Source organism: Crinia signifera, chromosome 2 (genome assembly GCF_055691185.1).
Source record: "Crinia signifera chromosome 2, ASM5569118v1, whole genome shotgun sequence".
In the NCBI taxonomy this organism is placed as follows: Eukaryota; Metazoa; Chordata; class Amphibia; order Anura; family Myobatrachidae; genus Crinia; species Crinia signifera.
Genome location: NC_139218.1, coordinates 346,353,325 through 346,376,453, shown reverse-complemented (window position 1 = coordinate 346,376,453; position 23,129 = coordinate 346,353,325). Strand labels below are relative to the sequence as shown.

Sequence of the window (23,129 nt, the reverse complement as noted above, 5' to 3'; positions counted from 1 at the left end):
TTTAGCTAATTACAGGAACGGTTGTCAGTCTGAGTGATGACAACACAAGTGGGGGAGTATGTGATCGGCAGGTTACTGGGGAAGAGAAGTATAAGAAATGTAGAGAAGCCCAATGAAAGGAAGACAGTATACTCACAGACTTAGAGAGTTGGATGCATTTTGCACCTAATACAGGAGTAGATTGATACCCATTTTGAACCTTGCATCTCTGTGGGTAAAGTTGTGCCATAGGATTTAGAGAGCTGGTTAGATTGAGTAGCTGGCAGGTAATGGAGCCCACACACGCACCGATCCCGGCGTGCGTTGTGGGCTTAATTAGCACACATAGCATCGCATCATATGCCTTGTGCATACGATGTGCATGCGATGCGATGCTATGCTAGAAAAGGCTAGTACAAAAAGTATGTGCAGCACATACTTTTTGTACTGTATGATGAGGTGCCGCGGGAGCGCGCACCCCATCGTACAGCATCGCACCGCCCGCATCGGTGCGTGTGTGGCCTCCATAAGAATGGTCACGCCAGAGCCAAGTTCCCAGTGCCCAACAGATGTCAGACACACAGAAGAGAACATGTGTAATAGATGCCAAAAGGAAATTCAAAATAGAAAAAGAGCCGGGTAATAGCAAAAGTAATTATGCCACTGTACAAGGCATTGGCTAGATTGCACTAGAATACGGAGTACAATTCTGGGGCCCACACTATAAAAAGGACATCATAGAATTGGAAAAAATCCAGAGAAGAGCAACAAAGCTAATTAAGGGAATGGAGAATTTAAGCTATGAAGACAGATTGAACAAATTGGGATTGTTTACACTAGAGAAGAGATGTCTAAGGGGGACATTATCAACATGTACAAATATATCAGGGGCCAATATAAGGAACTGTCAGGTGCCCTTTTTACTGTAAGGAAGGAATCAAGGACACGCGTTTAGATTAGAGGAAAGAAGATTTCGTTCCCTTAGAAGAAAACATTTTTTTACGGTCAGAGCAGCCAAACTATGGAACTCTCTTCCTGGTGAGGTGGTGTCGGCAGACACAATAAATACGTTTAAAATAAGGTTGGACAAACATCTATTGGTTAAAAACATACAGGGGTACAAGCAATAATCATAATCTGTCTTTAAGATATCAGAATACACTATGTATAACAAGGGGTGAAGCTAATAGATCATACTCGCTAAAGGTTGAACTCGATGGACGCAAGTCCCTATTCAGCCTTAACTAATACGTAAATATGTAATATGCAATTGGCATAGTATGGTTGTCTCGCTCTTACTTCACCGGCATGGCTGAAATAGACGTTCCTGATTCAAAGGAAAGTAGGCATGGTGTTAGAAGGAAAAAAGGGGTGGGGTAGTGGTGGCTCCACCGAACAGTGATCCATTACCATCTGTCTGGTAATACAGCTCAGAGGGAGACTGGTCGATAATAGGATTAGGCAGGACATTGGACAGCATCTGCATTTGCGTTTTGGAACAGGGCTGCAGCCGAAGGTGGTCAGTAACCAGTGGCACATTCATTGACAGTCACGGTAAAGTATGTCTCAAGTACTATGCAAAGACACGTGGTGTAACAATACAGAGGAAATGATAAACGGCAAATAGGGGGACCTTGGTGTCATACCAAGTAATACCAAGGCTGTACTGGAGTAGACCACTAGCGTGAAGGCAAGAATTAGAAACTTCAAAACTGTGATTGAAGATCCCATCCTCTGTACTCACACAACTGGATATGAGAGGATTGGGCACTCAGGCAACATAAGTTGGATTTGGTGTATAATAATTATAGGCAGAGAGGTTTATAGTATGCATATATAGTATGAGGGATGTATATATAGTACAAGGGACACCCTGGGTATGGCTGCCATCAGGAAAGTGTCAGACGCTAGCTAGATTGGCATGATATGTGTATCACCAGGTGGTTATTGGCATGAGAACTTTGAGGGTAACTGGGCGCACAATACATTCCTCCCCTTAAGGTTATCAAAAGGCTGTGACCATAATCTCTCCACTGCTTGCTTGTTGTGGTGACATTACAGGTGCTACTGGGAATTTTCAGGACAGAGAAGCAGATAGCTCCCCTAAGATCATAGAGCCCGTTTATTTACCCGGGACTGTTATTTATTCAATGTAGGAAAATAAGCGAATGCTGCCCACATCTGACAATGTATTGTGATTCCCACTGGCAGCCTTAGTAACACCAGTACCTGCAAACACACACATTTGGTGGTTGCAGATCCTTGTATAATATTTTGCCTCCACTCCTTTTTAACCTCCCACAAAATGGCCTCCTCTTGTCAATCATTTGCGATTGATTCCTCACTGCAAGCATTATTCACAAATATACAAATATACATTGACACAATGCATGCAGCGTTGGCTTATAATCGCTCCACTGCATTATTCAATGCATCTTTATGCATAATGGAGCCAACAAAATGGCTTCCTCTACCGTGTCAAGACTTTTTTTAATGGCTGACTGCATTTTATAGGTACAGAAATAAAACAAATACATAATAAAGTATCTCTAACAATAAGTCTTACCTTCAGTGCCCCACATAGTTCCACTGTGTCTGCATCTTCCACCACAGTGATTCGGAAGTTTGGTGTCTGGAACAACTCTTTCAGGATCTTGCCTTGCTCCTTATTTTTACAGCCTAGCGAGAAGCAGTAACACAGGGCACACCAGTCAGTATCCTTTATGTTTCTATTATTCCACCAGGTGGGAATGGCACAAGAGCTTACCAATTGTGGTCTCACAAAACTTTCCGTCAGCAACCTCATTGGCAATGTTGGCGCCCATCAGCACACTCATATCAATTCCTAACCTTTCATGTATGATGTCTGATATGAGACGCAGACCTTCCGGACCCTCATCAACACCCTGGAAAGAATTACCGAATGGTGTTATTATAAGACCCGGATTTTTAGAAAAAGGTTTTTAAATGCATGGTTTAGGATTTTATAGGCTTTTAAAACGTAGATGTGTCTCACGGCGTTTGGTTCTATGATGCACACGCATCATAGAAGCACAATGCCATGGTGCTGCTGCTGCTTTTCCATAGAAGTGAATGTGTATGCCTGGTGCCGGATGACCTCCAGACAGTTGGGATTCCAAAGGACAGTACACCGACATCGGAATTCCAACTTTTAAAAGCCCAACAGTCGGCATCCTAATTTACAGGGGCTATTCTCCCCAGGGGAAGGGGGGTCCTCCAACCCCATAGAGGGAGAATAGAACCTATGGTGAACACAGTGAGCCAACGAGCCGCAAGGTACTTCTTTGCGCTCACCCTGCTGTCGGAGTAATGACAGTCGGGAATCCAACATCGGTCAAATGACCTACGAAATCCCGACTGTCGTACCCCCATACCACACCAGTATACTCAGAAGTTGGTAGTCACGCTGCAACAGGACACATCTGTGTATATGAATTACATGTGAAAACTATTCACCCCACACATTTTCATAGTAAATTTATATAGTTTCAACTTGAGTAACAGACTTAAGTTTGTTTAGGTTCTAACTGTCAAAATATGTTATTGTATGTACTAACACCCAGATTAGGTCATTTTAGGTCCTGTAGAATTTAATGATGTTATTGCCTGGTACATAAAACCAAATTAAACTTTTGCGTGCAGTAGGAAAGGATTAGAGTAAGTTGGAACCTAAGAATCCTAGGCCTAGTTATGACACATGACATATACAAAACAACATCTACATGTAATAGGTAATGTACGGCTTAGCTGTGTGCATGATAGTTATAAATTATAGGCATTGTATACGACACTTTGTGCTTTTAAACCACTGGAGGGCTGATTCAGAGCTGAACAAGGATTCAGGTTTTTTTTCACAATTGGCCGATGTTTTTGAATCTGTGTATGACTGGGGGTGTGATGTTACCGGCAGTGCCCCAAATGCCACAGTATGATATACATGCCAGGGATGTACGGTGAGGTCAATGGCTAGGGAGGCACACATAAGGATCACTGTAACTCTCCCCTCACTACAGTAAGCTTCAGTGTCCATTGATTCTCATACCTGCATCACCGTTTCTTTTATTCTTCCTTCTACTGCGGATGACCGCTCCAGTCTCTATACACAACAGTACCCATCTTGGTCACATGACAGATCCAAGGCATCATGCAGTGCTCAAGGCATGCACCCCACACCTCTACTAGCTCTAACATATGTGATTAGTAATGCAAAAAGCAGCTCTCCTGTTCAGAGCTGCCCTTTGCCATCAGTAGCGGGGCCTGGACTTCTGGTTCTGTGACCCAGGAGTCCCTCTGTGCATGCGGAGTGATACGGGAGGCCGCGGGGCATGCTACATGTCGTATCCCTCACACAGCACCCAGAAAGAAGCCCATAGGCTTTTATTGGGCAATGCCAACTATAGCTGGTGTTGTCCTTCACATCTGAGCCCTGTCAGGGCTTTAGTTCTTTTGGAAATGCAGTAAATACCCTAAAAACCTAAAAACTAGGTTTTATCCCATTTCTGAATTAGTACATCCTGCCGTCTCTTTGCAGCTTCCTGGCCGCCGTGTGTCCCCGCCCTAATTCTGCAAGCAATGTCTGACTACAGATGACCTGTCGCTGTCTCATCTCTTGTTTCTTTTAACTTATAAATATCTTCTTTGTATTCTAATTATTTTCATATCAAATCTCAGGAGTATGACAGGGGAGGCTCTGCCTCTCCAGCCTACCCTGACTGGAGGGGGTGACAGATATAACTAGACTCCTCCATCCTACGATGCATGGAAGTCACGACTAGTGTACCCATGAAGGAGTCATGTGCTTGTGCCACGCCATTCATTCCTAGGGGCGGCTGTCACACTGCGACCGTAGTGCAGAATGCCGTGATACCTATGCAAGTGCATTGCGGCAAAGAGGAGTGTGGCCACAGCCGTATATATACAGCAACATGTGGGCCATACAGAACGTTTTGTATTGTCAAAATATAACTGAAACATGACAATAATAAAACACCTGCATGAATGAAACAGGATGGAAACTACTATTATCACTCACACCTTTATGAGAGACACACCAAATGCACCTTTCTTCACATTAGTCTTCAGCTGCTCGCATAGTTTCCCAATGAACTGATGAGGGACCACAAAGATCAGAATATCAGCCCCCGCTGCCGCTACGGTCAGTTCCGGCACAGCCACCTAGAGAAGATACGCAAAAATAATGTAACAGAATAAAACATACTGTATATAAAAAAATAGCCCCCCCCCCAAAGAAACAGAAAGTTATTGCTGCACAATAGCAGCACGTTAGTTACCTAAATGTAAACTTAAAAAAAGCAATTAAAATCATATTTAGATGATAATCTAAAGGCACCCATACACTACAGTGATCTGGGCGGATTTCACCAGATCCCAATGGATCAGGCAGAGAAATCGGATGCCTTTGATGCGATCCTGCCACCTGTAAAGGTCCCGGGCGACTTGCGGGAATCGTCTGGCCATACACTGATGCAATTCAATGCAGTGATGTGTAGCCACCGTAAGACTTCCATCTGGGCTACACTTCCCCATCCTACCAATACCGATTTGATGAGTGGAGAAATCCAGCAGCCGATAGTTTTAAGTTTAATCAGAGATTCAAGGATTTTTAACATGTTGGGTTACCCCTATGCCCTGACCCAGGCATCAGGAGAATAAGGAGTCCCCTGATAGCTGCCTAAAATATGGGCACCATTAGTTAGACATACCGATTCTTCCTATAAGCTTTTGTCAAACATTCAATAAAATCAATGTAAAAGCATTTACTACAATCATATTGATATAAGCGCTATTATTATGCAATACACTCTATTGGATTTTGTACTGTTGTCTATGTGCCAGATCAGTGTTTCCCAACCGTGGTTCTTAAGGCACACTTAACCCTTTGAGTACCAAAGTTGCTGTGAGCGATCCTCAAAACATCCACTAAAAATGCCAGCGTCTCTCACAGAGCCTGTTCTTTTAGTATAAAGAAATACAAATACAGCCAAGCCAATTAATTGAAGGGGAATTAATTATTGCATTCCCCCCCCCCCCCCCCCCCAAAAAAAACAGTCGCTGTGAGCATCGCTGGCATCATGTGTAAAGGGCATTATGTGTGCGGCTTCATGTGTAATGGGTACTATGGTGCGCGGCATCATGTGTAATGGGTACTATGGTGCGCGGCATCATGTGTAATGGGTACTATGGTGCGCGGCATCATGTGTAATGGGTACTATGGTGCGCGGCATCATGTGTAATGGGTACTATGGTGTGCGGCATGTGTAATGGGTACTATGGTGCGCGGCATCATGTGTAATGGGTACTATGGTGCGCGGCATCATGTGTAATGGGTACTATGGTGCGCGGCATCATGTGTAATGGGTACTATGGTGCGCGGCATCATGTGTAATGGGTACTATGGTGTGCGGCATCATGTGTAATGGGTACTATGGTGTGCGGCATCATGTGTAATGGATACTATGGTGTGCGGCATCATGTGTAATGGGTACTATGGTGTGCGGCATCATGTGTAATGGGTACTGTGGTGCCATCAAGCAAGAACCCCCTAGCAATGAGCACGTAGCTAAGCAGCACTTATGTGGCAAATATGTCATGGGCATTACGGTTTGTTATATAGTATGTAATGGCCATCATGATATGTGGCACAATGTGTAAAGGGCATTATTGTGTGTGGCCTTATGTGTAATTGGCATTACGGCGTGTGGCTTTATGTGTAATGGGTATTACGGAGTTTGCTAAAATGTGTAATGGGCATTACTGTGTATGGTCGAAAGTGTAATACCACACCCCTTTTTGTGATGCCACGCCTCCTTCCCATGAGGCCACACCCCATTTTGTTGTGCGGCGCAGTCCCGCTTCTGTTATGTCTGGATCTGGGACCACCCATTACCATAATTCTAGATTCGCCTATGCTGACAGTAAAGCTCTGTCTGACCGAGATGCAGCTTTATCCAACTGAGCCTGCCTTCAGCACAACTAACCATGTTGCTTGTGAATGTCATCAGCTGCAGGCTCCAGCTGCCTCCCCTACCTATATCTGACTGTTACCCATAGACAGTTATTGTGGATGAGAGTCTGTATTCGGATTGTACTTAGTGCTGCGGCTTTCATTCTGTTTCCCCTGAAGGCTCGTACAGTATGTATTACAAGATGCTTACACTAAATGGGTGGCAATTATTACATGGAGTTCACGTTGCATTCAACGGGATACGGTCATTCCGTCGACATGCATTGGGCTGACCACTGAAGATTGACAGGGTTGGAAGGTCAACACAAGCATTAAGTCAACAATGGCAAGGTCGACAGTAAAAAACGTTGATGTGAGTTTTTCACTTTTTATTTAGTTGACATGAACTGACAGGCGGTATTTCAAGCCCTACCATTCACTACGGCAGCGGTAGTACGTTTTTTTTTTTTTTTTTAATGGCCCCCATGGCATTATGCCTCAATGCAAACGGCCCTTGGACCCCAAAAGGTTCCCCACCCCTGCACTACGGCATGGTGGGAGAATAAAATAGTGCCCGAAGCAGGTACACTATGACGGTGTTCATGTCAACTATGTCGACATTCGGGACAGAAAGACCCATAAAAAAACCTCATGTTGAACTTTTGACTGTCGACCCTGCCATTGTCGCAATAATGCTCGTGTTGACCTTCCAATCCGGTCGTCCTTAGCCATGTCGACCTATTTCAAGTGTCGACCTAAGCCCTGTCGACCCAATGCATGTCGACCTAAATTGGGTCACCCAATGGCCCATACCACATTCAACAAGGGTGGTGGTTACTATTACAAATAGATTTCCCTTACCAGGAGGAATGTTAGATTTACGTCACATTGATTTAGGAAATAATTATTTACTGCTAGATTATTAATAATCTAATAGCGTTTAATGCCTGTAAGGTCATTGGTTTTTAGAACAAAAAAGGGTGCCAGGGGGCGGGGCTGGGGTGTCTGATGGCATATAAGGGGCATGTAAAGGGGCCTGATGGCATTTTTTTGCGGTTTGAAATGTTGTAACATAGATTTTTAAACTATAACATTATTTTTTTAAATATCACCCTATCAGGGTTCGCAAATACTCGCTATAGCGAGTATTTTACCCACTTTGGAGCACCAGGGACTCATTTTTTATGAATGGCTGGGTCCCCTGGGACCCAGCCATTTCGGCGTGCACGCCATGTTAATATGTGTGACAAGGGCGGAAAGATCTGTTTCCCCCTCGTGGAGAAGACACAGCGTGACTTACGGCCGCTTCACACATCTGATGAGCGCGGAAATGAAAGGGTCCCTGTCACCACAGAGTCATAGGCAGCATTGCACGGAAGCCAGGTAAGCTGGCTCCTGCACTGCGCCTCAACAACACCCGGCTGGAGCCAACACCAGAAGCAGCTGCTCAGCAGGGGAACAGAGCTGCGGCTGGTGTGAGGACGGAGCATGAGGAACTGAAACCAGCATTGGGGGCCAGGACCAGGGAGGTGTGACAGTGAGGATGGAGCAGACCCGAGCAGGAAGTAGAAGAGGGGTGCGTGGTCCATTTAGCAGGCTCCTTGGCTGTGTCATGTAAGGGGATTTATTGCTAGCAGGACTCGGGCTGCAGACTTCCCTCCTCCTCTCCTACCTCGCGGTGCTGCTTTCTTGTGTGTCACTGTCACCTCCTCCAGGCTCTGAGTGCTGGCTGTTATTGGCCCACTTGTCCCCTCCTCCCCTTACTGCACGGCTGGCAGAGAGGCTGCAGCTCACCAATTAACTCTTAACAGGGAGAGCTGCCTGTAGTAGAGGAGCCTATAGACTCTGCTGGGATTTCACTAACCCTATCCCTCCTGTTCCTGCTGCCATTAATTTTAAAATCCCGATTGGTGCAGCACAGGTGTCCCTATTCCTTTCTAGTATATGTGAATCTTGCTTTATGCGAGTAGGCAAATTGACAATTGATTCCCCCCCCCCCAACCCACAGTTTTGGGGTGCCCAAATCTATGTTTGCTTACCCAAAAAAAAAAATAGGCTCAGTCTGGCCCTTGGCTCAGGGTATATGCCATATGGAAGAGAGGAGGAGGCATCTGTATGTGCCATGTTGGGGAAGGGGAGAGGAGGCTTTATTCCGTTGGGACCCAGAAAAGGTCAAGTAGGACCCCGATTTTTGTAAGTGAGGGGTCCCAGGGACCCATCATTTTGGGGGGTTTTCGCGATCACTGCCTATTATATTCCAGGTTTAAGATAGACTACAGTGATTGTGTATTTTAAGGTGATAAGAAGGAATTTGAGAGCAGCCTAGCACATCCCTTGGCCCACGCTGGTGGCATGGTGTGGAAGCAGCCCTCTACAAGTCCTGCATTTGCCACAGTAAGTAACCGCACCCTGGGTCTAATGTACGTTACCTCAGTGAGCAGCGATAATTGCTGCTTACCAAGCGCTGAAATGCCGCTGGCGAATCCCATGCGAGGTGATGTACGAGAACACATCCCCTCCCATGCATCCGAAAGGGAGAGAAATCATTCGATGGTTGCCGACTATCGAGTGATTTCTCTCCCCCTTCGGAAATAAAAGTCAGTCCAAACTGACTTTTATTTCTGTCAGTGTCCGCCGAAGAGGGGGACATCTTGTGACACCAGCTGCCCCCCTGCGGCAGGCAGCCACCCATCTGCGTTCCCAGGGAAAATGCTCAGCGCTTTCATGGGAATGCACGTTTCCGCCCCTCTCCACAACAAATGGGCCGGCGAGTGTGTAAGTCGCTGACGCTGTACGCTGCTGGGGATTGCACAAGTGCAGAAATGCGCATACGCAACCCAACCACCAGGGCCGAACCCGGATCCTGAATCGGCCCCTCTGTTCTCTCAGTATCACAGTGCGCAGGGATATCGTCTGTATCACAGATCTTTGTATCATCTGCAAATGACATAGGTCACTTGTAAATCACTTGTTTCAGGCATAAGCACCCTGGATCTGTTTCACAATATTAGTGGAAATCAGGAACATAAAAGTAATAAGACTGAGAAGTACAGTAGGGTTTATTTACTCAGGGCGAAGGGCATTAGTGAGCAATAAAATTGATCTGTTGGTTTTGATAATCTATTAGACTCCCGTAAAATAAGATGCAGAGTTTTAACATAATGTGACTAAAGCTAACAATCATCGAACAGAGATGAAAAATCGTAGAAGCAAATGGCAAAAAGTAATGATGTGTACACACGTTAGATGTGCCTTAAGATCCTATCCACGATCTGATCAGATAGGATCGTGGATAGGATCTTAAGGCACATCCGATTTGCATCCTATCTTGACTATATAGTGCAGATCTGCACTATATAGACAAGGCAGCCAAGACTTTCTGGCTTCCGATACATGAACGCGCATCGGGTTAAAACCCTTGCGATCTGCATCCGATGTTGATGATATCGTCAACATCGGAAAGGAAATCGGACTGTGTGTACACAGCATTACAAAATAAAGCCGTATGTTTGTAGTGTACAGGTCACATGGGGGGTTATTCAGACCTGATTGTAAAGCTGCTATTCTAGCAAATGGACAAAACCATGTGCACTGCCGGTGAGGCAAATGTACACTGCTTCAGCAGATAAGAGGGGAGGGGGGAATCGCTTGGATGGGCGAAAATGACTCCAGATGAAAATGACTCCATCATCGCCCTGCATACACCAGGAGTAGCCAACTCCAGTCCTCAAGAGCTACCAACAGTGCACGTTTTCCAGGTCTCCTCACAGAATCACAGGTGAAGTAATTAGCACCACCTGTGGATCATTTATAATGTGTCAGTGAGTAATGAGTGCACCTGTGTACCTGTGAGGTGATCTAGAAAACGTGAACTGTTGCTAGCTCTCGAGGACTAGAGCTGGCTACCACTGGCATACACGCTGGGCAAAAATGCCCAGTGTGTATTTACACTCATAAAACAATTTGGAGTGTATATTATGAACAGATGGAAATACATAAAAAAAGGATGTATCCAATTTCCCAACTTTCAAAAAGGAAGCACATGTGTCAAACAGTTATTAGCAGAGCTAAAATATCAATACGTCACACTTACCACATTGGCTGGAAGCTTGTGGCCAGGGAGATATTTCACATTCTCATGTTCAGTGTTGATTATCTCAGTCAGCTTCTTCCCCGATATTAATTCCTCAAAAACCCACATGTTCACCACATTATCAAACTGGGGAAGCTGGGCTGCATTGTCACCCACAATCTTTGCAATGGCAGATCCCCTGTAGAGACATTAGCAACATGTTACCAAAGAAAGTCTACGCGATCAAAGAGAAGATCACATTGCTACTACCAGTCATAAATATGCTGTTTTAAATTAAACCCACACAAACTACAATAAAACGGTGGTTTCATTATGGGGAAGTGAATGCAAATAATGGACCTTCAAAAATGGCAAGCTTTGCAGATAGACTTAGCCCCATACACACTATTTATTTATTTATTAGCAGTTTCTTATATAGCGCACACAGAGAATATTTTGACCATTCACATCAGTCCCTGCCCCAGTGGAGCTTACAATCTATATTCCCTACCACATGTACATGCAGACATTCTAGGGTTAATTTCTGGGAGCCAATTAACCTACTGTACCAGTATATTTTTGGATTGTGGGAGGAAACCAGAGTACCCGGAGGAAACCTATGCAAGTACAGGGAGAATATACAAACTCCACACAGTTCGGGCCATGGTGGGTATTGAACCCATGACCTCAGTGCTGTGAGGCAGTAATGCTAACCATTACACCATCCGTACTGCCCTACACTAGAGCATATTAAGAAAGAGATCGCTCAGAAAGGGGCTTCTAGGCGATCTCTTTCACAATATCATTTAGAGCAGACATGTCCAAACTACGGCTCTCCAGCTGTTGTGAAACTACAAGTCCCATCATGCCTTGCCACAGTTTTGCTATTAAGCAATGCTAAAACTATGGCAAGGCATGCTGGGATGTGTAGTTTCACCCAAAAGGAAGAAAGAGACTAGCACAGACTATCTAATAACATATTCCATATTTTTTAACCAACATACTCTATATAAATGGACCTGCCACGTCCCAATTATATTCCTGGTTGGTGGTGCTCCCACGAGTCATAAGACAATGTACTTACACACAAGAGAAAAAAGGATGACTCTCTTTGTCGGGGCACAGCTTTTTATAATTATAGATTTGTGATAATATATATCACAATATGAAGGAACCCACACTGGTCATCACACTACGGTCACTTGTTAAAGGAAGACGCTATACAGACAATGAATCTGATGTAATATTGTGATAGGGTGATGAAAAGGTACAGATGAAAACAGCAGATCCCTGTTCCTCTTCCTTCCACTGATCCGACCACAGGTCTCCACTATAATCATACCCTCATCTGGTCCGTTCACTGTCTATATGACACACGGCCAGATAGTAGGAACGATTGGAGACTAAGGGAAATCAGCTAAATTTCAATCTTTGTATCTATTTCGTGAAATCTAGGGATTCTCCTCTGATAACATAATTAATAGTATATATATACCCAGCACTATAGCAATGTAGGCAATTTTGCCCTAAGTACCACAGGACTATATGCTGTGGTAAACCCTCCGTGACAGTAGCCTGATAAGAGCCACATATTTCGCCAAACCATTTTATCCTTTTCTTCACTTGTCAAACATATGTATGTGTTGACAAAACACTTTTTTTAGCACCTTTTATGAATCTCTCTTATAATAGAGACTGATATATACTTTTTATGTCACTCCAATAATTTTTTCAGCCAAGATATTCCAATGCCTCAAGGGAGAATATCCCAATATTGAGACCATTCTGATCAAGGCTGACACATTCACAAAATTTGGTGCCTTAAAATCTAAGTACCAAATTCTTTTTGTACCTTTTCATCACCCTATCACAATATTACATCAGAAAATATAAAAATTCATTGTCTGTATAGCGTCTTCCTTTAACAAGTGACCGTAGTGTGGTGACCAGTGTGGGTTCCTTCATATTGTGATATATATTATCACAAATCTATAATTATAAAAAGCTGTGCCCCGACAAAGAGAGTCATCCTTTTTTCTCTTGTGTGTATGTGTAGTTTCACAACAGCTGCAGGGCCACAGTTTGGACATGCCTGATCTAGAGTGCACACTCAATATCGTTACCGACGTGCACGCCCAAGCGTCGTTAACAATGATTGATGTCTGTGATCAATTTGGCTATTAAGCGGGTCCCGGTGATACATTTACAGCTACCGTTCAGCGAGTATACACAATAATCGGGACCCGTGGCCGATATTGTTAATTATATCAGTCGCAGCCCCTATCCCCTAGTGCAGTGATGGGGAACCTTCGGCCCTCCAGCTGTTGTTGAACTACATATCCCATCATGCAATGCAACAGTTTTGCTTTTTAGCCATTCTAAAACTGTTGCAGGGCACGCTGGGATGTGTAGTTCAACAACAGCTGAAGGTCTGAAGGTTCCCCATCCCTGCCCTAGTGTGTATTGGCCTTTACTTTATCACAGAAGTTAAAGCCATATAAAATAAATAGTTTTACTCCCTTATTCCTTGCCTAACACATGCACATTAATGTTATTTGTATATTATTATTATTATTTGCCTAAGTGTGCAAAGAATTCATATATAATAAAACTTGTTTGAACTTTTTCTGAAAGTAATCACTCCTATCCTTTTTATATGTAAAAAAAACAAACAAACAAACAAACACACATGAAAAGTGCATGGCAGTACAAATGGTGTAATGCAGGGGTAGCCCACTCCAGTCCTCAAGAACTACCAACAGTTAAAGTTTTCCATATCTCCTCATAGAATCACAAGTGAAGTATTTAGCTCCACCTGTGGATCTTTTAAAATGTGTCAGTCAGTAATGAGTGCACCTGTGTACCTGCGAGGTGAGCTGGAAAACGTGAACTGTTGGTAGCTCTCGAGGACTGAAGTTGACTAGGCTTGGTGTAATGGATAGCATTACTGCCTCACAGCACTGAGGTCATGGGGTCAATTCCCATCGTGGCCCTAACTGTGCAGAATTTGTATATTCTACCCATACTTGCATGGGTTTCCTCTGGGTACTGCGGTTTTCTCACACAATCCAACAATATACTGGTAGGTTAATTGGCTCCCAACAAAATTAACACTATAATGTCTGTGTGTGTACATGTGGTATGGAAAATAGATTGTAAGCTCTACTGGGGCAGGGACTGATGTGAATGTTGAAATATTCTCTGTACAGCGCTGCGGAATATGTGTGCGCTATAAGAAACTTTTAATAAAAAATAATTAAATCAAAGCAAAAGATAATGGTGCAGCTCCCACAACTACGCGATTTGCAGCACAATCTAAAGGCCCCCATACATTAGGCCGACTTGTCCTTAGGACAAGTAGGACCCAATTCTCCTGTGAGCCGCCCGGCAGCTCCCCGGGAGGCTCACATACAATTTGGCACTTGATGAGCCAGTTTTTACATGTGATAAATCGCTTGCGATTTATCACATGTAAAACAAATGGGGAGCTGCAGGGCGGTGAGGAGCAGTGGGGGCGGGCGGCGGCAGTAGTGGGGGCGGGCGGCGGCGGTAGTGGGGGCGGGCGGCGGCAAACAAATGAGTTCCCGGCGGGTGCCGGGTGCGGCGAGTGATGCTGACCTGGCTGGGCAGCTGTGATCAGATATAGCAGCGCTGCCGCTGCGGGGCGGGACGCACAGTGGCGGCTATTAGATTTTCAAAATTCCTGTCAAATGACCGGCCGTTCTGTGATTGGCTGAGAGAGCTCTCAGCCAATCACAGAACGGCCGGTCATTTGACAGGGATTTTAAAAATCTAATAGCCGCCACTGTGCGTCCCGTCCCGCAGCGGCAGCGCTGCTATTTGTGATCACAGCTGCCCAGCCAGGTCAGTGTGTCTGCCCGCCGTGCTCCCCCGCCCCCCGGTGTCTGCATGCATATGCCTGACAGGTGGGCAGGCATATGCATAGCATACAGGGAGGTCGGATGATCTTATGTGCTGACCGTCCGACCTCCCTGATCCGGTCCGATGCGCACGGGACCGCGCATCGGATCGGATCATACATCACACACCTGCGATTTTGGGGCGATTTCATCCGGTTATCGGCCCAAAGTGCCGAAATCGGATGAAATCGTCCCAAAATCGTATAGTGTATGGGGGCCTTAAGTCTTGTGTGTTCTCATGTTGGTACAATGGTAACGTAAAAAAAGCATGAAATAGTTTTCAAACAATATCTATAAATAGCATGTAAGTTGAATGTTTTTTCAACCCACTTTCCCAGCACAAATTTAAAAAAGCATTTTACTGGAACAAACCCCCCCCCCCCCCCCCCCCCCACACAATTAACAGCTTTCTTCTATTTACAGTGTAGCTGTGCACGTTCAGTGAGGTCTGTATAAGTTGATTTACCGGTTAAAGTTAACTGGTATTTCAACACGGTTAAAAAGCAGAGTCCTACACGTTTTAAAGCCGTTTTTTAGGCAGTGTGAATGGCTCTATTTCAATGGCTTGAAACGTGTCCCTTGGGGGTTAAACAGGTTGAATGTTTGAATGGTATTAAATGATTTTGAAAACGGTTTTCACCTGCAATGTGAAAGGTCTCAAGGCTCAGACCCGTTTTAAAGTCCCATTTAAGAATACCGTGTCATTACCCATTTCTGCAATGTGAAAGCAGTAATATGGCACTTTCACATTGCAGCCTTAAACGTTTTAAAATGGGAAAAAAATGATGTGAAAGGGGTATAAGTTATCGGTATTGTTGTGCCCACAAGATCACACAGTATTGCTTTAGAGAAAGTATTACTGTTACTTCTGTTAGAGGCACACTAAATTGCCTTGTAGGTAACATTGCCAAAGGCAATGTCACAGTCAAGGCCAGTACAGGAAACACAGCACACAAGGTAACTTTTCTGACTGGATCTGCTGTTTAAGGAAAAAGATTTGAGCTTCACCAAGAGATTCATGACATCATGATATGATCTATCCAAAGCATATCACTGGAGAAGTATGTAGGACCCCAAGATCCTGGAATACTTCCCGAGGAAATACAGAACTCTAAGGAATGTATTAAGTCTGCCAGGTATTCCAGAACAGTAGGAACGTACAGTAGGTAACAACATTTTAAAAATAAATAAAGGTCAGGACGACCATGTCATTTCCACATGTTCTAAGGCCATGGTTAAATCGATAAATATCAAAGATAATGGCGTTAAACTGCTCGCTAGGCGACAAAAACACGAAGCCTAGCAAGCATGTCCGAATCAGTGCCTTTATCGCTCTCCACACACTGATGCATATCCCCCATTCTATCATCTCAGGATGGCGTTATAGCGGGTCCGGTCACAATCCCGGCGGTCAAAATCCCGACACCGGAATCCCGACCACTGAAATCCTGACAAGGGGGGGGTCGTGGATCGCCCCTCCTTGCGGGCCCGCTGCACTTGGCACACTAAAGCTATAATGGGATGCATTTCAAATCCCGGCGGTCGAAATCCCGACACTTTGTCCCTCTATGGGTGTCCACGACACCCATAGAGGGAGACTCTATGGGTGTCGTGGACACCCATAGAGGGACAAAGTGTCGGGATTTCGACCGCCGGGATTTGAAATGCATCCCATTATAGCTTTGCGGTTCCAAGGTGGCTCTCTGTGCTTGGTACACTTTACCTCCCCCATTCGGGGTATAGTAAAATTACAAAAAAGAACAATGGGAAAAAAAAATCCAAAATACTCATGCTGACATTTTCATGTGTGGACCATTGTCATTTTTGACCTTTAGTTTTTATAGACAATGTCAACCATATGATGTCGACCTTTCAACCAGGTACCCTTTTAAATGGTCACCACCAGAGTTATTTTGCTTGGCAGGTGGGCAGCCAATGAATGCATTGATAACTAAGCAGAACACGTCTACAGCAGCGATAATAGCAATGAGATAACATCTCTCCAGTTGTTGAAGAGCACTCGGCAGGATTTTATAGTTACAAATCTTCTGTATAGTCAGTGCCATGGTTTACAGAGGATATACAGTACATGCAGTTTCCCCTGAGCATGCAGAGATCTCTGTACTGTGGGGTAAGAGGATACAGCTGGTAAAGTTGGAATTTGCTCACTCAGGCAGACAGACCGGTGTCACAGAGGTTATGTCACTGTCACATCAGAGATCCTTGGGATACAAATCAGCAGAGGAATATACTAGTACAGCTGCATCAGGGGCAGAGCGATCACTTTCCGATCATCAGATCAGCATGGGAACATGGAGTGGTGCCACCCTGCTGGCTGGCACTGGGTATGGGGTGTAGGCACTGGGAGGGGGCGGTAAATCTCTTCAGTGTGGTGGACATAACTGCTTTTACAGCAAGTAAATAACACAATACACCGTGTGTTCTAGCTACAATGTCGGAGTGACTGCTCAGAAGAGGATTTGAGGGAAACACAGCTCAGCATGTATTATGCGCGGATTATGTCCTGCTGCTGTTGAATGTACAATAAACAAAGGCATGCCTGTCAAGTGCACAGTCCCATTCTCTTGTATGGGACAACTATAGCTCCCACGACATCAGCCTCCTCATTTATACAGGTATGGGAAGAGGGCGCTGAGCGTCTATTATATATACTGACCAGTTGCCAGATCCCACGATGCAGACTTTCAGAGCCATGACCATAAATCCGGCTGCTGTAGTAGTCGTAAGCTGCTGTCCTGCGCCGCTGCTGCTGTCACCTTGCAGGGTGTAACTCCAGCTCCGACTAGTTCCTCACTTTTTCGAGCCAGCGCCAAACTCTTGGCATTTAAACATGTGTTCATTAGCCACGCCCTCATCTGCGATTGGCGGGGTGCCGGCTTTGATAGAGACTGTGCTCAGTGTGTAGTGTACTGTACAGCAGCTGCTGAGTCTCAGGCCGGTGCTCATGTAGCCGGAGCTGCTGCACAATTAAAGCCAATACACTAAACGGCCCACACAAAAGGCTACCTGCGTGGTAGAATCTCAAGCACATCGGGGGAAATTTACCAAGATGTGTATTCTACGTCACATGTTATGTTCCTATGGGCAACCAATCAGAAACTTCTTATTTATTTAGCACTCTCTAAGATAGTAGACAGGATCTAATTGGTTGCCCATAGCAACATCACACGTTAAGTAGAATACACATCTTAGTAAATTTCCCCCATCATGTCTTCAACTATTAAAACAGTGTGATGTAGCAAGTCTTACTGACTAAACTAAAGCTTCCAAATATGAAAAAAGGTGATGTTGCTCATAGCAACCAATCAAATGCTATCATTTTCTAGGATGCAATAGAGAAATGTTAGACATAATCTGATTGGCTGCTGGGGACAACTTCACTATTTTTAGAGGCATTAGCACATTTACATGAGATAAAGCTGCCCAAATAACCAATCTTGTCATTTATCTAGTAATGTGTGACAGAAGCCGATTTATCTCTTTCAGACGTGATACATCTCAATTTAAACATATATCATATGCATCTATATATATTTTTTTGTTGTTGTTAAAAGAACTGTTATACAGGCGAGAGATCCCAAGCACCAAATATAAGATTTGTTTTAGTACACTTGAATGGCCGTCACTTTAATCATGGTGATAGTCAATGGTATGGCCCGGCTCTGGACACCCATTGATTTTAGTGCATGTCACACTTAAGGCCCCATACACTAACATGTCAAAGCATTGCATGCAGCTTACCACTGTTGACCACCTCTCCTACTCAACACCCTCCGCTCCTTTGGCATCACTGGCAAGGTCTTCTCCTGGTTCACCTCATACCTCTCCAATCGCTCCTTCTCCGTCTCCACTCCGAGCTCTTCCTCTCCTACTACCCCGCAGCCAGTCGGTGTTCCCCAAGGGTCAGTCCTTGGCCCTCTCCTCTTCTCCCTCTACACCACCTCTCTGGGCACCCTCATCAGCTCCTATGGTTTTCATTACCACCTTTATGCTGATACCCTAATCTATCTCTTCTCCCCCAACCTATCCCCATCACTCCTGTCCAAGGTCTCCGAATGCCTCACGGCCATCTCAGCCTGGATGACCCAACGCTTCCTGAAACTAAACATGGCTAAAACTGAACTTCTAATCTTCCATCCCCTCTTCTCCCACTATCTCCATCAGCATTGGTGAAACCGAGATCACCTCCACCGACCAAACGCGCTGCCTCGGTGTCATCATTGACTCCTCCCTCTCTTTCACCCCCCACATTCGTGCTCTCTCACAGTCTTGCCGCTTTCACCTACACAACATCTCACGCATCAGACCATTCCTCTCCACTGACGCGACCAAAATTCTCATTCACTCTCGCCATCTCCCGCCTTGACTACTGCAACATCCTTCTCTCTGGGCTACCTCTCACCTCTCCAAACCATTCTTAACGCTGCTGCTAGGCTCATCTTCCTCTCCCGCCGCTCTACCTCCGCCTCCCCCCTCTGTCTATCTCTTCACTGGCTCCCCATTCCTTTCCGAGTTCTCTTTAAACTCCTCACCACCACCTACAAGGCTCTCTCCTCCTCCACCGCTCCTTACCTCTCTTCACTGATCTCTATCCACACTCCCTCCCGTCCTCTTCGCTCCATCGCTGACCGCCGACTGACCTCTCATCTAATCACCTCCTCTCACTCCCGTGTCCAAGACTTCTCGCGCTGCCCCCCTGCACTGGAACAACCTCCCGCCACCCATCAGGCTATCTGATTCCCTTACCTCCTTCAAGCGCTCCCTCAAAACCCACTTTTTTCGACTAGCCTATCCCTCCTCCTAACCTCTTTTGATCCTCCTATCCTGCCTCCGTTCCTATTTATCCTGCTGTTTTTCGTTCGTCCACCCACCTATTTTTAGTATGTTAACTCTTATGAGTAGGGTCCTCCTGCCTCACGTACTCACCCTACCTCTTTACCTCACCTGTCCTCCTGTCCTGTTCTTCCCTTCCTCTCCTTCATCCTTAGTCTCCTCGACAATTTTGACACCTACTTCTGAACTGATGCTGATTTTATTTCTACCAGCTATACCCCTATTTATACTGTACTTTTCAACACACCCTGTACGTTACCCTGTCATTTGTTTGCTATGTACGGCGCTGCGGACACTTTGCGGCGCCTTATAAATAAACATACTACTACTACTACCATGTAATACCTCAGCAACTGACCCCTGGGGACCCGGCTAGGATCGCATACAATACATCGTATGCAGTGTTTTTGCATGCAATCCCAGTCATGGCTGCGGGATGACAAATATGGACCGCACATCAGATCAGAACCTGAGGCAATTCCCATAAGATTTGGCACTTTCACATGATTTATCAGCCTAATTGGTGGAAATTGTGAAAAAAAGACCATATTTTACTAGTATATGGGCACCGTGTAGTCACACCTAAACTAGACACTTCACATATTTCTGGTCATCTACACAGCATGGTCTAAGTAAGAGTACTGGGTACATACCAAGGGAAGACACCATAAGCTCTTTCTGCTTTGCTTCTTTACCTAGGTCAGTGATGGCTAACCTTCACACTATAGCGGTTGTTGAACTGCACATCCCAGCATCAGTTTTAGCATGGCCAAATAGCAAAACTGTAGCAGGGCATGCTGAAATGTATAGTTCAACAACATCTCGAGTGTCAAGGTTAGCCATCACTGACCTAGGCAAAGCAGGAAGCACTAGCATTGAGACGCATTATCATCTCTGATTCTGGAGAGAGGGAGTAAGAACTCCAGCTATCAGTCAGACCTCACAGCACATCAGCTTAGTGCTGATGCACTGTCACACACCGGCCCACCTCCCTGGGCATGCGTTAGATTTCACATTCTACCCTGCAGCCAGCAGCCACTACAGTGGCTGTGAATGGGGCAAACACCTGCTGCTTTTGCCTTACACTATGCGCCAGCCAATTTGCAATGTTATCCATAGAAAGTGGCAGCAAATCAATTTAGCCGTCCAGAAGCACAGTTGTATACCGCGTTTTATTAAACATTCATATAATGTAATAGACCGTCTCATGAATACCAACATTCATTTTTTTTAAAGTTTGTTTTAAAACCATGTAAAATTATTCTGCTTTAGTGGAAAAGTGCAGAGCAAAGACCCAGCAAACACTGTGCACTAATTGGCATAACAGATTACAGATTAAATTTATTGTCACATGTTATGCACTGTCTTTCACTAATGCTCACAATGTTTTTAACATATTTCGCAACTTTTAAACTTACTTAATAAAAGTTATATTTTATCAACAATTTTCTTGGGACACCAAAATAATTAATTGATTGCTGAACAAGCACAAGTATCAGCTTAGAGTGCCCCTTGTAGGAATTCTTTTCTTTTTCTTTGGCATATTATTATCCAATTCCTGGGCAGCACCTCCCCATGTATATTTAGCCCATGAGGGGCAATACATCATGTATAGGGAATAGCTGACAATACATCATTTAAGAGACTGTGCGGATTATTTCCTTCACTCTAAATAACAGATTACAGTACAGAGGAGAAGTAAATCACATTGTATGGAAACATGTAAATATAGATCAGATAGATACAGAAAAGTAAATTATTTTTAAAAATAGGATCATAAAACACTGTTGAGACATTGTATATAGGATGGATTACTTACTGTTCTTATTGAAAAAAAAAAAAAAACATTCCAATCCCCCTTCTGCCCCAACTGTAAATGTACTGTGAGGGTTGCTTAAAGGTGCCCATACACTGGGGGTTATTCTGATTCACTCAGAAAGGTACAATCACTCTATCATGGACAAAACCATGCTGCACTGCAGGTGGGGCTGATGTTACATGTTCAGAGAGAATTAGATTTGGGTGAGTTATGTTGTTTCTGTTCAGGGTAAATACTGGCTGCTTTATTTTTATACTGCAATATAGATATCAGTTTGAAGTACCCCCCCACCCCCCACCACCCAAATCTAACTCTCTGCACGTTACATCAGCACAACCTGCAGTGCAGCATGAGAGTGACAGCATGAGTGAATCAGAATAACCCCCACTGTGCGTTCTTCAGGTGCAATGCACGCTCCCATGTGCAGCACATACTTTTTGAACTAGGTTCGGATCGCACGAAAATCACATGCAATGCATTCTAGTCAAAAACGCATCTATTCATTGTACTGTGTATGGGCACCTTAACCAGATTTGAAAGCCCGAGCATGGTAACTATTAGCAGAAGGTCAAACAGTGTGTAAATGGAAATTGCAGCTTTTTTTGTACAGGATTTTTTCCCAGCATACCCCAGTACAAATGAGGAATAAAACAGGTGCTCACTATACGGTTACCAGAGTATTGTGCAGCCCCATACAGAATATTAAGGGCCATATGTATCAAGCTTCAAAAAGTGATAAAATGGAGAGTGATAACAGCCAGCCAATCAGCTCCTACCTGTCATGTCACAGACTGTTTAAAAAATGTCAGGCATGAGCTGATTGGTTGGTTGTTTATCACTCTTCATTTTATCACTTTTGAAGCTTGATACATCTGGGGATAAGTCTTACCTGATTCAGGGTTGCTAAATTAATTTCTGGAGAAAATATGCCGTAACTAGGAATGCTCAATATCCCATTCGTTACCAGTTATATATACACTGCACACAGTTTCTACAGCACATTACAGAGAACATATAGGTGTCCATTCACACACAGGCATCTTAAGAAGGGAGGAGGCCCCACTCCTCTAGCCAGCAGTTCTAAAGTCTAATGCACATGCCCATCTCTCTGGGAAAATGGCAAGGTGGGCATATTCCAAGAGACTTGGAGCACTGGTAAAATGGCAGCCACGCCACTGAGTGATTTCTGTAGCAGGGCGGCAGGACTCCTGAGGGTTATTAAAAAAGAAAAATGGGTGCAGGGTGTGTGTGTGTTGTACCTTCACATCAGTTTCTGCCACAGTGGAATTAATCTATATTCCCCAAGTCATGTGTACACACACACACACACATGTCTAAGGGTGCATACACACTGTACAATTTTTTTGACCAATTTGGTTGAAAGACATTTCCATTGAACCCAGTGTCCTGGACTAAAGATGTTGACTAAAGATATTGACGTCAGACGAAAGATCTAGCTACAGTTTATAGGCTCTTTTTGAAAGATATTCAAATTGAGCT

At 44.5% G+C, this 23,129-nt stretch overlaps 1 protein-coding gene across 1 annotated transcript in view; it reads right to left on the bottom strand.

The window, feature by feature from the left end:
* GPD1 (glycerol-3-phosphate dehydrogenase 1) overlaps positions 1-17,789 on the bottom strand; it is a 35,118-nt gene extending 17,329 nt beyond the window's left edge. The window contains exons 1-5 of the mRNA XM_083169651.1: positions 17,634-17,789; positions 11,058-11,235; positions 5,035-5,175; positions 2,747-2,885; positions 2,546-2,658 (exon numbers count right to left, since the gene is read on the bottom strand). Coding sequence (XP_083025777.1) covers positions 2,546-2,658; positions 2,747-2,885; positions 5,035-5,175; positions 11,058-11,235; positions 17,634-17,677 — 615 coding nt within the window. The 5' untranslated portion in view covers positions 17,678-17,789. The remainder of the gene's footprint in view (positions 1-2,545; positions 2,659-2,746; positions 2,886-5,034; positions 5,176-11,057; positions 11,236-17,633) is intronic.
* Between the last annotated feature and the right edge of the window lie 5,340 nt (positions 17,790-23,129).